The following is a 16,648-nucleotide window of genomic DNA, read 5'->3' as shown; positions in this document are numbered from 1 at the left end:
AGAGAGGAATAAATTTGGCCCCATGAGAGCACCCAAATCCTGCATTCTCCAGGCACGACGTTTCAAGTTGCAGTTAAAGATGGTACATAGGAAGTTGCCTTATACTGAGTCCGACCATGGGTCCACCTCACTCAGTATGGTCTACACCAAGGGTTCCCGACCTGTGGTTCTCCAGATGTTGCTGAACTACAACTCCCATCATCCCCAGGCACAATAAACTGTAGCTGGGGGTGATGCGAGCTGTAGTTCATCAACACCTGAAGAACCATAGCTTGGGACCCCCAGGTCTACACTGACCAGCAGTGGCTCTCCAGGGTTTGAGACAGGAGTTCCTCCCAGCCCTACTAGGAGATGCCACCAGGATTGAGCCTGGGACCTTCTGCATGATGTCTGCAGATGCTCTTCCATTGGGTTAGAGCTGGGAAAGGAGAGCTAGTCTTGTGGTAGCAAGCATGACTTGTCCCCTTAGCTAAGCAGGGTCTGCCCTGGTTGCATATGAAAGGGAGACTTGATGTGTGAGCACTGCAAGATATTCCCCTCAGGGGATGAAGCCGCTCTGGGAAGAGCAGAAGGTTTCAAGTTCCCTCCCTGCCTTCTCCAAGATAGGGCTGAGAGAGATCCCTGCCTGCAACCTTGGAGAAGCCGCTGCCAGTCTGTGTAGACAATACTGAGCTAGACAGACCAATGGTCTGACTCAGTATATGGCAGCCCCCAAGGTTCCTATGGGTTACAGCCCATCCCCGAAGGGGAATATCTTACAGTCCTCACATGCAGCCTCCCATCCAAATGTAAACCAAGGCAGACTCTGCTTAGTCAAGGAGATAATTCATGCTCACTCCTGCAAGACCAGCTTTCCACCCCACTCCCTCCCTTTTTTGTCCCACCAAGAGGAGAAAGGAACTCAAAGGTCCCATGATGGTGACAGAGGTGTGGCAGGGCATGTCAGTGGACACTGGAGCGGGAGGGAGGAGGAAGGCAGGATGATCTCCTGCCTTCCTTCTCAGAATTGCTCAGTGGCTTCCAGTCATATGTTTGGTGGGATTCCATGGTGAGAACATTCCTGCAGGAAAGTATGATACGGGAGAGGGGAGGGAGACAGCAGAAGCTATTATGCCTGGTGTGAACAGAGTTCTCTCTTACTCTCCTGTAACTAGGACTCAGGGCCATCCAGTGGAACTGGATTGGGAGTAGAGAATCAGGACAAACAAAAAGAAAGCATTTCTGTACACAGTGCATAACTGTCATGGAATTCATTACCACAAGAAACAGTGACAACTGATGGGGATTTAAAAAGGGACTAAACAAATTCACAGAAGAGAGGTCTAACAGTGGCTTCTAGACATTATGGCTAAGTAGAACCTCCAGGTTCAGAGGCAGTATTCGTCTGAATACTCATTTCAGAGTGGAACTGAGTATACTCTGGATACTCTTCTGCAGGTTAGGGACCTCCTAGGAGTGGGTGATTCAGTCATTAGGGGCATAGAGAGATGGGTTTGTGACGTGCGTGTAGACCGTATGGTGACTTGCCCGCCTGGTATGAAGGTTGCGGATGTCAAGCAGAGTCTAGATAGGCAATGCTGGGGAGGAATCAGCTGTTGTGGTGCACATCGGCACCCAATGAGGTTGGGAAATGCCGTCGAGAAGTCCTGGCAGCCCAATTTAGCCTGCTAGGTAGCATACTGAAGCCCAGGATGCCCAGCATAGTGTTCTTTGAAGTGCTACCTGTTCCATGCGCAAGACCAGTGAGATAGGCAGAGCTGAGGGGTCTCAATCCATGGATGTGATGGTGATGCAGGAGGAGGGGTTTAGATCTGTCAGGCACTGGGATACATTTGGGGACAAGATGAGCCTGTACAAAAGGGACAGGCTCCAGCTGAACCAAGATGGAACCAGACTGCTGGCACTTAAAATCAAAAAGGTTGCAGAGCAGCTTTTAAAATGACGCCTGGGGAAGTGCTGTCAGCAACTGGGTGGTATCTGGTTCGGCAAGCAAAATCCCCTAAGGTGTAAATTTTTCAGATAAAGCCACAAGGGGACAGAGTCAAACCAGGAGTTGAGCAGGCAGAAAGACATGACAGCTGGTCAAAAAGATCAAATGACAGTAAGGGAGAGAGCACACGCCAGTGCCGGGTAAGAGACTCGGTGTATAGGTGTCTATATTCCAATGCCAGAAGCCTTCGAGCAAAGATGGGTGAGCTCAAGTGCTTGGTTGCTAATGAAAACATAGATCTAGTGGGCATAACGGAAACCTGATGGAATGGTGAGAACCAGTGGGACACTGTTATTTCTGGGTACAAACTCTACAGAAAAGACAGAGAGGGGTGGACTGGGGGCGGAGTAGCACTGTATACCAATAAAGGAATAGAATCCAACAAGCTAGGAAACCCTGAAGGACCACAGTCCTCCATAGAATCATTATGGGTGACAATATGAGGACAGAAAAGACATGTGCTACTAAGGACATGCTATCACCCTCTGGATCAAAACAGAGTGACCTGGAATTGGAGAAGCAAATCATAGAGGCATCAAAGAGACAGAACTGTAATAATAGGATACTTCAATTACCCTCACAGACTGGGCAAATTCATGTATGGGTATTGACAGAGAGGCCAAATTTCTAGACATGCTAAATGACTGTGCCTTAAAACAGTTGGTCATGGAACCAACCAGAGAGAAGGTGACCTTGGATTTAATTCTGAGTGGCGCCCAGGACCTGGTGCGAGATGTCAGAATTGTAGAATCATCAGGGAATAGCAACCTTGGGGTGATCCAATTCAGTTCTTATGCAAGTGGAGCATTGTCAAGGAAGTCCAACACAGATGCGTTGGACTTCAGAAAAGGAAGCTTCTCAAAAATGAAGGAACTGGTAAAAAGGAAGCTGAAAAGGCAAGTCAGGAGGGTCAAAATCATGCCAAGAAGCATGGAAATTCTTTAAAATCACAATAACAGAAGCTCAGTTGGCATGTATACCAAGAAGGAAAGATACCACAAAGTTCAGGAGGTCACCAATGTGGCTAACCAGTAGAGTCAGGGAAGCTATAAAAGGGAAGAAGACTTCCTTCTGAAAATGGAAGTCCTGCCCAAATGAAGAGAACAGGAAGGAACATAAACTCTGGCAAAAGAAATGCAAGGAGACAATAAGGGATGCAAAAAGAGAGTTTGAGGAGCATATAGCTAGACGTGTCGAGGGGAATAACAAAAATTTATTTGAATATATCAGAAGCTGAAAACCTGCTAGTGAGGTGGTTGGACCCTTAGATGATAAGCGCGTGAAAGGGATTATTAAGGAGGACAAGAAGACTGCAGAGAACCTGAATGAATTCTTTGCATCTGTCTTCACGGCAGAGGATACTGACCATATACCTGCTACAGAACTGAGCTTCTCAGGCTTGGAGGCTAAAGAAATGGGCCAATTTGAGAGAATGAGAGAGGATGTTCTAAACTGTCTTGAAAAACTAAAAATTAACCAATTGTGAGGGCCAGCTGCATCCATCCAAGAGGTCTGAAGGAACTCAAACGTGAAATTGCTGATCTCCTAGGGAAAAAAATGTAACCTGTCCCTACAAATAGGCTCTATACTAGAGGACTGGAAATTAGCTAATGTAATCCTGATTTTCAAAAAGGGATCCAGGGAGGATCCAGGAAACTACAGGCCAATTAGCTTAACTTCTGTGCCGGGTAAATTGATGGAAAGCATATTTAAGGACAAAATTGTTAAACATATAGAAGAACAGGCCTTGCTGAAGGAGAGCCAGCATGGCTTCTGCAAGGGCAAGTCTTGCCTCACTAACCTTTTGGAGTTCTTTGAGAGTGTTAACAGGCATGTGGATAAAGGTGATCCGGTTGACATAGTATACTTGGACTTCCAAAAAGCTTTTGACAAAGCTCCTCACCAAAGGCTCTTGAGTAAACTTAGCAGTCATGGGATAAGGGGACAGGTTCATGTGTGGATTGGTAACTGGTTGAAGGACAGGAAACAGAGGGTAGGTATAAATGGACAGTTTTCACAATGGAGGAAATTAAGGAATGGGGTCCCCCAGAGATCAGTACTGGGACCAGTGCTCTTTAATTTGTTCATAAATGATGTAGAAGTTGGGGGAAGCAGCAAAGTGGACAAATTTGCTTGACACTAAACTATTTAGGGTTGTGACATCCAAAAGCGATTGTGAGGAGCTCCAAAAGGATCTCTTCAAACTGGGTAAGTAGGCGACAAAATGGGAAATGTGGTTCAATGTAAGCAAGTATGAAGTGATGCATATTGGGGCAAAAAATCCCCTACTTTACATATACGCTGATGGGGTCTGAGTTGTCAGTGACCACCGGGAGAGAGATCTTGGGGTCGTGGTGGACAGCTCATTGAAAGTGTCAACTCAGTGCGCAGCAGCGGTGAAAAAGGCAAATACCATGCGAGGGATAATTAGGAAGGGGATTGAAAATAAAACAGCTAATAGTATCATGCTTTTCTACAAATATATGGTGCGGCCACATTTGGAGTACTATGTTCTGTTCTGGTCAACATATCTTAAAAAGGACATTGTAGAACTGGAAAAAGTGCAAAAGAGGGCAACCAAGATGATCAGGGGCTTGGAGCACTTTCCTTATGAGGCAAGGCTACAGCATCTGGGGCTCCTTACTTTGGAAATGAGGCAACGACGGGGAGATGTGATTGAGAAGTATAAAGTTATACATGGAGTAGAAAGAGTGGACAGAGAGAAATTCCTCTCTCGCTCACAACAGAACCACCAGGGGTCATCCCATCAAATTGAAGACAGGGAAATTTAGGACCAACAAAAGGAAGTACTTTTTCACACAGCGCATAATTAATCTATGGAATTCTTTGCCACAGGATGTGGTGATGGCCACTAGCTTCAATGGTTTTTAAAAGGGCTTGGACAAATTCATGGAGGACACGTCTATCCGTGGCTACTAGTCTGGTGGCTATAGGCTACCTCTAGCCTCAGAGACAAGATGCCTCTAAATACCAGCTGTAGGGGAGAAACAGCAGGAGAGAGGGCATGCCCTCACCTCTTGCCTATGGGCTTCTCAGAGGCATCTGGTGGGCCACTGTGGGAAACCAGATGCTGGGCTAGGGCCTTTGGCCTGATCCAGCAGGGCTGTTCTTATACTAGTTGCAGGGGAGCAACAAGCAGGGAGAGCTCTTGTCTTCATGCCCAACTTGTAAGCGTCCCAGAGGCATCTGACTAGTCACTTAGGAGACAGGATGTGAGATGAGATTGACCTTTGGTCTGATTTAGCAGGGTGCTTATAGGGTGGGCCCTAGTGGGCTAGAGTGAGCCAAGAGATCCTAGAACACCCATCATGCTCATCACTCACATCACAACAGCACCCCACCCCACCCAGACTACAACCATCACCCACAGCCTCAATGGCCTTTGGCCCTTGTGGCTGAGGATGGTGGGAGTTGTAGTCCGACAACACCTGAGGAGCCAAGCTCGGGGACCCCTCCCATAAGGCAAGAAGCATCTTTGAAGCACCTTTTTCTTGGGCCCCGTATCCGGGGGCGGCAACTCCTTCTCCTTCTTGCGCTTGTGGGCTCCAGCCTGCACCTGGGACTCGTCGGTGGGCAACGGGGGCAGAGGGGTGGCCGGCGCCAACTTCTTCTTGTTCTGGGCAGGCTCATCTGTCAGCTTCCACCGGACACCGTCCTCACCGTTGTCAGAGCGCCGCTTCCCCGTGCCGTCGCCCGAGTCCTGAGTATGTGAGAATGGAAGAATGCAGAGTGGATGCCGGCACTTGACAACCTGCACACAGATGCCTTCACCTCCCCCACGAGAGCGAAGAAAGCAGCAGCCTGCTCTGGAAATAACTTCTTGTGGCATGGACTGAAAAAGCCGGAATCTCACTCTCACTCTCTCGCGTGCACACACAGACTCTCACACAGGTGCACAAGCTGAGTCCTTGTGTGCCTCCCCGCCAGCACCCCATGAAGGCTTCAAGGCCAGACTCCCCCGAGATGGGCACGGAGGGCCACTCCAGGCTGCTGCATGCTGGCCCCGTCAGCCCCAGGAGCCATCCCCCCCACACACTGGCGCTGCAGCCACTGCCCACGTACTTTCATGGACTTGCCCTCTCTCTTGCACTTGGGGCACTCCCAACAATTTGGGATTTCGTTGTTGATGACCCCTTCAGCTCTTCCCATCTGAGGAGAGAGAGAGAGAGAGAGAGAGACACGTTAGGCCTGAGCAACTGTTCTGGCCCGCTGCATGTGAACCCCTGGGCAAGGGACAGGGTTTCAGCCCCCCCGGCAGGGCCCACTGCTGCTGCCCACCCTCGCAACGCACCTGCTCAGGGCAGGATTCGGCCCAGGAGCCAATTCTCCCTCCCATACCCTGTGGTGCTCTGGGGTGGGGGTGGGGGGAGAATGGCAGCTGCTGATGGGAAGGGCACCAATCCCCACCCCCAGCCCGCCACAAGGCGGCCAGAGTGATGCTTACAGAAGGGACACGGTGAGGAATGAATGGTGACCACCAGCAGGTGGCCACTGAGTGAGAGGAGAGAAAATCCACCACTTCCAGCCAGGTAAGTCCCACCCCCCAACCCACCAACAGTCCTTGTGGGGATTATTCCCGGCAGAGGGTCCCCCCGGAGGGCACCTTATAAACAACACACACACACCCCCCCAATACCGGGACTCTCCCCCTCTCATATCCCCCACCTCACCTTCAAGCAGCCCGGATGCACAATCTCGTTGCAGATGGTACATTCCATGAGTGACAGGTTGAACTTCTCCTCCTCGCCCTCCACGGTGTCCTCTTTCCCGGCCTCCCCACACACCAAGCACACGGCCGTGTGAGGGAGAACGGGCTGCAGTGACAAGAGAGAGAGAGACGGGGAGTGAGTGGTGGGAATGAAGCGGCCGGTCCCTGGCTGCCCGGGGGCCCACCCGGTCCCAAAGAGGGGCAGGTCATCGGTCCCAACTGCGGGCCACTCAGTGGTTCCCGTGAGGGCAGAAAGTCAGCGGTCTCTGGGTGGCCCCGGCACATAGTGAGCAACACACCTTTCCACCCTGTCATCAGGGGCAGTCGAGGACATGGCAACTTGAAGTGTGGGGAAACTATCTGGCCCAAATCCACACTCTTCGCCAAAGCTCTCCTGCTGCCCCCTCCCCCCACCCACTCTGCCCCTTATGCCCCTAGAATGCCCCTGTCATGTCACCTCACTTCCAATATCTCAACATCCATTTTCTTTGGGTGACAACTTTGGCACAACCCCCAGGCCCCTTAGTTTAACTAAGTCCAAGTACATGTTCCTGGAAAATGCACATTCTTCCCCTTTCTCTGTTGCCATCCTGCGCGGGATTATAGACTGTAAGCCTCTCCGGACAAGGGACTATTCTTTTGTACTTGCTCAATTACTATGCACACAGATGGTGCTAAATAATAATAATAATAATAATAATAATAATAATAATAAACAGCAAAATGCAACAACAGAACATGGAGAGCCTATAGGAGAGGAGAGCTGGTCTTGTGGTAGCAAGCATGACTTGTTCCCATAGCTAAGCAGGGTATGCTCTGGTTGCATCTGAATGGGATACTTGATATGTGAGCACTGCAAGATATTCCCCTCAGGGGATGGAACCGCTCTGGGAAGAGCAGAAGGTTTCAAGTTCCCTCCCTGGTATCTCCAAGATAGAGCTGAGAGAGGCTCCTGCCTGCAACCTTGGAGAAGCCGCTGCCAGACAATAATGAACTAGATAGACCAATGGTCTGACTCAGTATATGGCAGTTTCCTATGTTCCTACGGGTTCTTCCCAAGATTCCCTAGAACAACCTGTGCTTGCAACACCAGAATCCATACATGAGCCAGCTGAAGTGGTTGATACCACCTGAAGGGATGAATGCTCATTGAGATTTTCAACAAAATCTCTACACTCAGCTACACTCCTAGGGATGCAAATTAGGTGATAGCATTGTGATTGTAATAGCATTCAGCTTTCAGTGTGTTATCATGCTTTTATTGTCCTATTAGGCATGCAGTAGCCACATTTGCAATGGTGTTTTAAAGGCTTTAAAAAGTTTTAAAATAAAAACTACAATAAAATTGTATCAGTGTTGTCAGAGGAATGGAAGTGAAGACTGGCAGGAATGTCCTCCAAAGATTACTCCATGGACAATTACTCCATACAGCAATTGTCACCCTCTCTCTCTCTCTCCTCTGTGCAAAAATGACTGCAGTTTTACCCTAATCATTTGCAGGTGGCATAAAGAAGGGGCAGTTACATACAGAAAGCTGTACGCGCAACAATGCTATCACCTCTTTTCCGTCTCTCGGGGCACAGACATTGTCAAAAACTACTACAAGCAGTCGTACCCAAAATGGTACCAATGGCCAAAATTTGTGGCTGGAGCTCATGGACTAAATATAACAAAGCTTACTTTGCTTTGACTCCGGCAGGCAACAGCGTGATCTATGCCCACTGATTCTAACCAACTGAAAAAGCTCATGTTGTAGTCATTCCTTGGCTATCCATTTTCAGGATGCAAGTAAGAGGGGATGCCATGTGTGAACACTAACCTGTCCTGCCTTCACGAGGAAAGCTAGCATCTCAGGGGAAATGATAGCCATTGACCCTTCAGCCTGACAACCTAGCTTTCCATGTGTGTGGGTTTCTTTGCCAAGGCTCTCATTCTTACTGGGTGTTCCTATCACGCCCAGCTTCATTGGCAACATTCAGTGCATTCAAAGATGTGGGAAAAGCTCCTTCCTGGGCTGTTCCACTTCAGAGTACAGGTGTTCGGAACCACATGTGTGAATATTTGCCTAGTTAAAAAGAAACCCCTGCACATGGAAAGTTAGTATGATTTAAGGGTCTCAGACTGGCATTTACCCCAATATCCTGACTTTTTATATGCAGAGAAAGGGGTTTTGGTGGGGTTTTTTCAACATGGGGAGCATTCACATATGCAGTCCCCTGGCCTGCACCCTGAAATGGTACAACATTAGCTATGCTATGCTATGCGCCAGAAGCTTATTTGAAGGGAGGGAGTTGCAGGCAAAGATCATGAAGGCAAGACATAAATCGATACTTTGCAAAGAAACTGAACCAGATTCTTAATCCTTCCCACTAAAGGATATTCCTGGAAATCAGTAACAGTCGAGAGCATCTCCCAGCTGAGTGGCACAAAAATGCCTCCTGATTTGCTAGCTGGAACGGAAGAGCCAGCTGCAAATCCGAAATGACCAGCCACCCCATAGCCCCACCCCCCTCCGCCCCCCACTTCCTCACCGCCGTGCACTGCCTCTGGAGGCACGACTGCTTCATGCGCCCAGGGCCCCCAAACTTCTTCATGTCCTTGCAGAAGTGGCACTCCCCACACTCCGACCTCAGGCAAGCTTTACACTTCCGGCACCGCGTCCGCCGCCGGCGAGCTCCAGCCCCCGCCCCTTTGCTGGACGACATTGGCTACGTCCCGCTTCAGCTACTCTCTGGGCTGCAGGGAGAGAAAGAGAGAGAGGGAAGGGGAGCAGACAGGTGAGTTCACTGGAGGTGTGCAGGTGAGAAGGTAAGAAGGATGACCGTTGTCACTGCTGAGGAGAGAAAAACCAGGAAGTGTGTGATGCACTAAAAGGCACTAAGGGAAGCTGTGAAGGGAAACGCCTCGTAAGCCAGGGCTCGAGGCTAGCCAAGCTCACCCAACACTCAGAACTGGAAGACAGAACACCAGAAATGATTCAAGTGGCAAAACAGCCTGCCCATTTCCTTATTTTATCCGTTTACTAATGGCACTACTATACAAGAGTAGGGAGAGGAGGTGACATAATTAGTGCAAACACCTAAAGCATCCCATCCAAATCAGTTCCAGGGCAGGGGAACTCAGTACGAGTGAAGACCAAGGAACGGCTTGATCCGGCTCTGTTGGGACTCCAGGGCCTCATCCTGGGAAGAGCAAAGGGGATGAAGCACCCAGTGCTGATGGAGACGCCAGTGTTCCTTCTAACAGGGACTCTCAGATGTTGTTGACTACAACTCCCAGCATCCCCAGCTGCAATAGTCTTTGCCTAGGGATTATGGGAGTTGTAGTCCACAACATGGGAATCCCTGTTAGAGGGGACACTGATGGACGCACGGAACTTTCCCCTGCTGTGGGCCCAGGACCTGGAGGCGTGGGGTGCCAGGCAGAGCTTCTAGCCAGATGTCCCCACGGAGGAAGAAACCGCAGGCAGGCAAACCCTAACCACAAGCATCATCCCAACCCCCAGAGGGCTGGTCATGCGATGAACTCTGTCCGCTCTCTCTGGCCAAGCCTGCTCTCTGGTCTGAGCAACCATTTGCGACTATCCCCTCATGGACACTGCCTCACTCACCCACAACGAGTCACTGGCTCAGGTCAGACACCAGGTCAAACCACAGGATGCAGTAACCCAAAGCCGAGAACCCAAACTGTGGTCTGAGCTGCCAAATAAACATTTTTTTAAAAACCAGTTGTGTTTTTTTAAAACATCCTATGGCAAAGAACTGCAGAACGGCTTCCTTTTTTCACAGGTCACAGCATTCTGCCTCGGAAGTTTACCCCTTTTCTCCACACACTGCTCCACCTCTGGAGGCAAAAACGATAGTTGTGATCAGGGCTTGTCAATGCAGACATCTCGCCAAACCACGTCGAGAGCCTGGGTCATGCATAGGGGATGCTCATCCTTTTCATGACCCGGGAAATGCTCTGGGTGGGTACCCAATGGGCAGCTCCTAAGCTGTACAGGCCACCTCTCTCCTCCTAGGGGGGGAAACATTAGAGAGGAATGTCCTATGCATGACCATGGCTTTGGATTGTGTCCGGAAAAAATCCGCACACCTCAGGGGCAGACTGCTTTATTGTAGGGATGTGCACGGAAGAACCGTGCATGGAAGAACCGTCTCGAAGAACCGGCAGTTCCGCCACTTCAACGGCGGGGGGTGACTAGCTATAAAAACGGGGGAGGGTGCACTTACCCCTCCCGCCGCTTTCCCCCCGCCAGCGTCCATTTATCTGCAAGCCCATCAGGGTGGTAGTGTACCTCCCTGCTGCCCCCGTTATCAGGATATGACCGGAAGTCTCCGACATACCTGCGCGTGTCGGCCCACCAGAGAGTCCCGGGCAATGGGGCTTGCAAATAAATGGACGCCCGTGGGGGGGGGGAAGCGGTGGGAGGGGTAAGTGCACTGTCCCCCGCTCTTAAAGCAGCACCCCCACCACCTTCAAGCCTCTCCACCGCGGTTCTGTGCACAGCCCTACTTTATTGTGGCAGGAGAGGGTTTTTTCACCTCAACTGCCACCAATACTTTGTTAAAATACAGAGCATCTGAAAAACATCCCCCCCCCGGCCCCCGCTATATTCTACAGCTCTCTTGGAAAGACCACCGTGAGGCCGAGAAAGACTGTAGAGCAGTGAGCTCATAGTGTTAGTGTACAGCATGTATGACAAGGCCATCTTCACGGAAGGACTGCACAGCAAAGCTCACAAACAGAAGCCAGAACAAGGTAAAGGAAAGTAAACTCAAAACAGCTGCCACCTAGACAAAAAATCAAAAGCCAAAGAACAGCTGCTGACAGCTGAGTCAGACCACTGGCCCGTCTAGCTCAGTACTCTCTACTCTGACTGGAAGCGGAACTTTTCCGAGCTGTTCCTGGAGTTGCCAATGATTGGACCGGAGGCCCTCGCTATGCAAAGCAGATGTTCTACCACGGAGCTGCAGAACCATCCCCAGAACTCTGGTCTCCAGCATTAGAACGTCTAGAAGCGCTAGATCTACAATCAGGATCCAAAGAAATGCCTCATCTGTTCTACATGCCCAAGGGGTGCGTGTGAGTTGGGCCTGTGTTTCTTGTACGTCTGGCTCCCCACCCACAAAAACCAAGCCATTTTGGAACTTGGGGGCGTTTCCAAGGTAGTTTGGAGTACGGCATAAGGCCGGGCAACACAACTTCGGCCCTCCAGCTGCTGTTGGACTGCAACTCCCATCATCCCCAGCCACAGCGGCCAATAGTGAGGGGTGATGGGAGCTGTAGTCCAACAACAGCAGGAGGGACGAACTTCTGCAGCCCTGGCATTGGGTATGCCCTGGGCACACGGAAAGCAACACTCTGTATCCTGGTTTATATTAATAAATAGGCAGAACTGTAGTGCCTAGATTATTTGACCTCTTCCCTGGGTTTACTGGTCCCAAGGCAAGGTCTGAAGATTCATGGTGCCACAACTTTGCTGAAATTTGATGCAGAAACCGACATACGCTGCCTTGGGTTCTACCATGAAAGAAAGTAGGGATATGAAAGGTAATAAACAAAAACATACAGAAGAAATCAAAGGGAAGTGTGTCAAGAGAAAATCCTCTGGTTTGTTCTGATCTCTGGCAATTTTTTAAATCACAGACTAACGCTTCTCCCCGTTTCATGCAAAAGGTGTGTATGAACTTGGGGGGGGAGGTATTAAAAAGGACAATATAAAGTGATGATAACAAAGAGAACAAATCAGGTTAGGTCGCTTGTGTCACAAAAGAAATACATACACATATCTAAATACTGCAACCAAGTTACGCATCCTAAAAAGCTAAGTTGGGAGGCCCGTATACATGAGGCAAATTCAAGCAGGTTTTGTATACTTTTAAAAAATCTGCACCATTTATTATCTCTCTCACACAGACATGAGAACTTTTTCCATGAAGGAATGGAACTAAGGCGATGTACTTGTAACTGAAGCAACAGTACATTCTTTCCATTACCCTTGCCTCCCCTGTCTCCTTCCTGTTGTCTCCCTTACGTTGTCTTTGATTGTAAGCTCCTTGGGGCAGGAACCTCTCCTCTCATTTCTGGAATGCAATACACACATGCATGACAGAATAAGAAGAAAGGCAGATTCTCCATGCCCCTTTCCAGAGTTCTCTGGAATTTTTTTCATCTGTGGTGGAATGAGTCTTGTTCTGGGCGGCAGTATCAAGGCAGTGTGTGTGCATGGGCATTCAGAGTGGGGCCTTCCTGATTCAACCTGAGCAGGGTCTAAAATTAACTGAGCAGACTTCCAAACACATGTGAGCATGCGCACATATTCTTATAGTGGGCGTTTGTGTTATTGAAGAAAAACGCACCCAGGAGAATATACATTTTATGCACGTTTTTTTACACATAATTTTTCTGGAACTGGGGGTGGTGGTGGGGGGAACCACAAATGTAGCCAAACAGCACAGCCCACTTAATCTTAGTCTATCAAAGCAGAGGATAATGAGCACAAAGGCATCAGTGGTGTCCCAAGGAAAGCCTCTCTCTCAATTGACTAAGCTACTGGAACAGTTCAAGAGTTGAGATTTTGATTCAAGGCCCACTTCTGCCACAGACTCATCATATATGGCCTTGGGCACATCACTTGTCTCAAGAGAGTTGGTCTTGTGGTAGCAAGCATGACTTGTCCCCTTAGCTAAGCAGGGTCCGCCCTGGTTGCATATGAAAAGGGGATGTAGTGTATGAGCACTGTAAGATGGTCCCCTTAGGGGATGGAGCCGCTCTGGGAAGAACATCTAGGTTCCAAGTTCCCTCCCTGGCAGCATCTCCAAGATAGGGCTGAGAGAGACTCATGCCTGCAACCTTGGAGAAGCCGCTGCCCGTCTGTGTAGAGAATACTGAACTAGATGGACCTATGTTCTGACTCAGTATATGGCAGCTTCCTGTGTTCCTACTTCCCCTCAGCCTTCAGTCCTCATCTTTAAAAACACTGACTTATCTAACAAGAGAGTTGCAAGTTATAAGCACCACTATAGATACAGATATAGATATATAGCTAGCAGCAGTAGAAGGAGAGAAGCTAGATTTTGATAAGGCGACCTGATGGGGTCTATTAAGTAAAATCAAAGGATGGAGGAGGAGGAGTAAGTTTATTACGGTCTTAGACCAAAGGTACATTTCAGAATAAAACATTTATAGAAAGGATGGAGTTTACTGCATTTCTCCCCACCTCTAAGTAACAACAGACACCCTGGTTTATAGTGACCCTAATTATAGGAGTTCCAGAAGCTTGGGGTGAAAGTTCTCCCCATCCACTGTTTTACAGAAGGGGCCAAAAGAAGACAGGCAATTCTCCCCAAAGCAGACAAAACAAGAGAGAGAAATAAGGGGTGAGGGACACAGGTGGAACCTTAATTTTTAAATAGCTCTATTTAATTAGAAAGAGCTAGTTTCCGTGTTACTTTTTACAGATGCGATTGCCGAGATTATTCTAGATGCATATGGGATTAATGTCACTATCTTGGAAAATGCTCCTTTCTGGAAAGGAACTGGAAGCGAGGAATTAACAATATTTCATATGTTTTGAAGCCAACATCAGATTCGAAAAGGAAGAGAGGGGCGGGGGGGACGGGACATGCCAGTTCTTCAGAGAGTTGAGAAAAACAGTTCAAACTTCAAGGTATCAACATGCATATGTATATATAATTTTAAAAACAAGCAAACGAGAATTCTCTAGTCCCATCTAGAAGTCCGTTTGTTTACCAAGCTGGTGGCCCAGAAGTGAAATCCACACAAACCTGACATGAAACCGACACATGATCCAGTTGTGATACTAGTAATAGAGACATGGGGCTGGAGCACCAGCTCCATAAAAAGGAACCCCAGTTGCAAAGCACATAAGAGAGCTGCCCCTCAATATGGAAAAGCAAGAGGAATCAGAAGCAGGACTCTAAGAAGCCAAGTGAGGGGGGAAAGTATAACAGGAGAGGAAGTGATTATCTATAAATGTTCTTCCTCTATATAGCACCTTGAAAAACATGACTTGTATTTTTTTAAATTTAAAAAATATTTACACAGAGCCATTCTGAGAATGGGGCCGTGGCACAATGGCAGAGCATCGGTTTTGCACGCAGGAGGTTTCAGGTTCAATCCCCTGACATTTACATGTAGGGCTGGGAAAATCCCTGTCCAAAACCCTGGGAAGCAGCTGCCAGTCAGAGCAGACAATACTGGGCTAGACAGATCAAGGGCTTGACTCAGTATAAGGTAGCTTCAGATGTTTCTGAGGTGTAGAGAGAAGGCAAGAGGGCAAGACAGTGAAGGTGGCGGATGATGTTTAGGGGAGGAGTGATGGGCACAGGGCAAGGGTTGACATGTTAGATCAGGGCTGTACAACTTCAGCCCTCTGGTGGTTGTTAGATTACAATTCCCATCATCCCTGACTCCTGGCCACTGGGGCTATGAATGATGGGAATTGTGGTCCAACAACAGCTGGAGAGCCAAAGTCTAAGCCTACTCCCCACTTGTTGGGCTTAGTGGAGGAAGAAGAGGCCACATTAGATGCAGAAAGGAAGTGCCTAGAGGGAAGAGGCTGCGAGTGCTGTTTTTATAGCACTGTGGACACACAACAGCAAAAGCCAACAGGTCCCTGCCCCAAGGAGCCAACCGTCTAGCTAAGAGCCTCTGTTGCCTCCTTCACGAACTGAGGGCAAACTAGATGTTACCCTAAATATGTGGCAGTCAAAGATCTCCCTCATTCCCCATATAACATATAGTAGAACTTACCGTGTGTCATGATGTCACGGCTTTTCGCCATTAGCAGCCAATGATGCAGGGCGGGAACGCAGAACATTCGTCAGAACACTAGAAATCGGGGTGGGGGGGAGAGGCGAGAAGCAGAAGAGCTGCCTTTTTCTGCATCATGGGACACAAGGGGAAGTGGGGGGGCCAAATGTGACAGAAAAGCTACACACAGATGCTACGTATACTTGGGCTTGGTCTCCGCTAGAGGTGAGGAGGACTACAGCACCAGACCAAAGGCTTGAAGGGAAAATAGGAGTTTTTAAAAAGAATTTAAAGGGGGGAAAGAGCTGTGAAGGTGTTCTGGGAGGGAGAATGGAGGACATTCACACAAAAACAAGCAGACTCTGCCTAAACTTTATAGCAAGTTTCCTAAGGGCAGATGGCGGTGGGGGGGGGACCTAACTCTGTGGGATCTGCTCCCCAGATACCACATACACTAAAATACCCTTTACTGCAAAAGGCATTGTTCCCCACGACTCCTTCATTTTTGAGATTTTCATCAGGAAGGGGGCCTTAGGGCAGAGGGGGAGGGCTAGGTGGGGAAAGACATGGGTGCTTTAGATGGAATGGCTGGTTTGATCTCACTGCATTTACACTCCCTGGATCAAAATGGTCACTAAACACCACAAACCACCACACTCCACAGATGGGGAAGTCCGTCCCCCCCCCCACCTCTCGCCACTCCCCCACCCTGATGCATCATCCTGGCCTCCCCTCAACCTTGCCCCAAGCACAGTCAGATCAGGTGCAATGCCAACAGCCCGGAGGGCCGGGTCTATGAGAACTCGGCTCCGATACCTCATCACGCCCCAGCCTGGCCTCAGAGCTGGCGGGCCCGGTCCTGGAGAGGGATCCCGCACACCTCCGTCTGGCCCACCATGGTGCCGGTTGCTGGATCTCTGCTGGATCCTCTCCACCAGCTGCAGCTTCCTTGACACATCTCTTTTGCACTCCCCCCTCTGCCCCCAAGCCTTTATGTCCGGGCAGCTTCCAGGGGCCAGCCGCCCCCAGCAGATCCCTCTGGATCCCACAGCGGTGCGAGGAGCAGGACCAGAGCCATCCCGTCTCCCGGCCCCCCTGAAATAGGCTGACACAGCCCGTCCCCTCCCCCGCCTCCCGGGTTAAAACATGAG

The 16,648-nt window shown here is 49.3% G+C and overlaps 1 protein-coding gene across 12 annotated transcripts in view; it reads right to left on the bottom strand.

Moving 5' to 3' along the window:
- The window catches only part of FBXL19 (F-box and leucine rich repeat protein 19), a 52,787-nt gene that overhangs the window by 16,670 nt on the left and 19,469 nt on the right, over nucleotides 1-16,648 (bottom strand). For 8 of the 12 annotated variants that reach the window (XM_053262289.1, XM_053262288.1, XM_053262293.1 and 5 more), the window contains 4 exons: nucleotides 9,251-9,455; nucleotides 6,682-6,825; nucleotides 6,074-6,160; nucleotides 5,496-5,711 (listed from right to left, as the gene is read on the bottom strand). In XM_053262289.1, the coding sequence (XP_053118264.1) occupies nucleotides 5,496-5,711; nucleotides 6,074-6,160; nucleotides 6,682-6,825; nucleotides 9,251-9,424 (621 nt within the window). In that variant the 5' untranslated portion in view covers nucleotides 9,425-9,455. Of the gene's footprint in view, nucleotides 1-5,495; nucleotides 5,712-6,073; nucleotides 6,161-6,681; nucleotides 6,826-9,250; nucleotides 9,456-15,497; nucleotides 15,576-16,313; nucleotides 16,613-16,648 lie in introns of those variants that run through there. The other 4 variants (XM_053262286.1, XM_053262291.1, XM_053262287.1 and 1 more) reach the window with 2 other exon arrangements.

The sequence above is a fragment of the Hemicordylus capensis genome, chromosome 6 (assembly GCF_027244095.1).
Source record: "Hemicordylus capensis ecotype Gifberg chromosome 6, rHemCap1.1.pri, whole genome shotgun sequence".
Lineage (NCBI taxonomy): Eukaryota > Metazoa > Chordata > Lepidosauria > Squamata > Cordylidae > Hemicordylus > Hemicordylus capensis.
The sequence above is the reverse complement of the archived record's forward strand: the minus strand, read 5'-3'. Positions and strand labels throughout refer to the sequence as shown.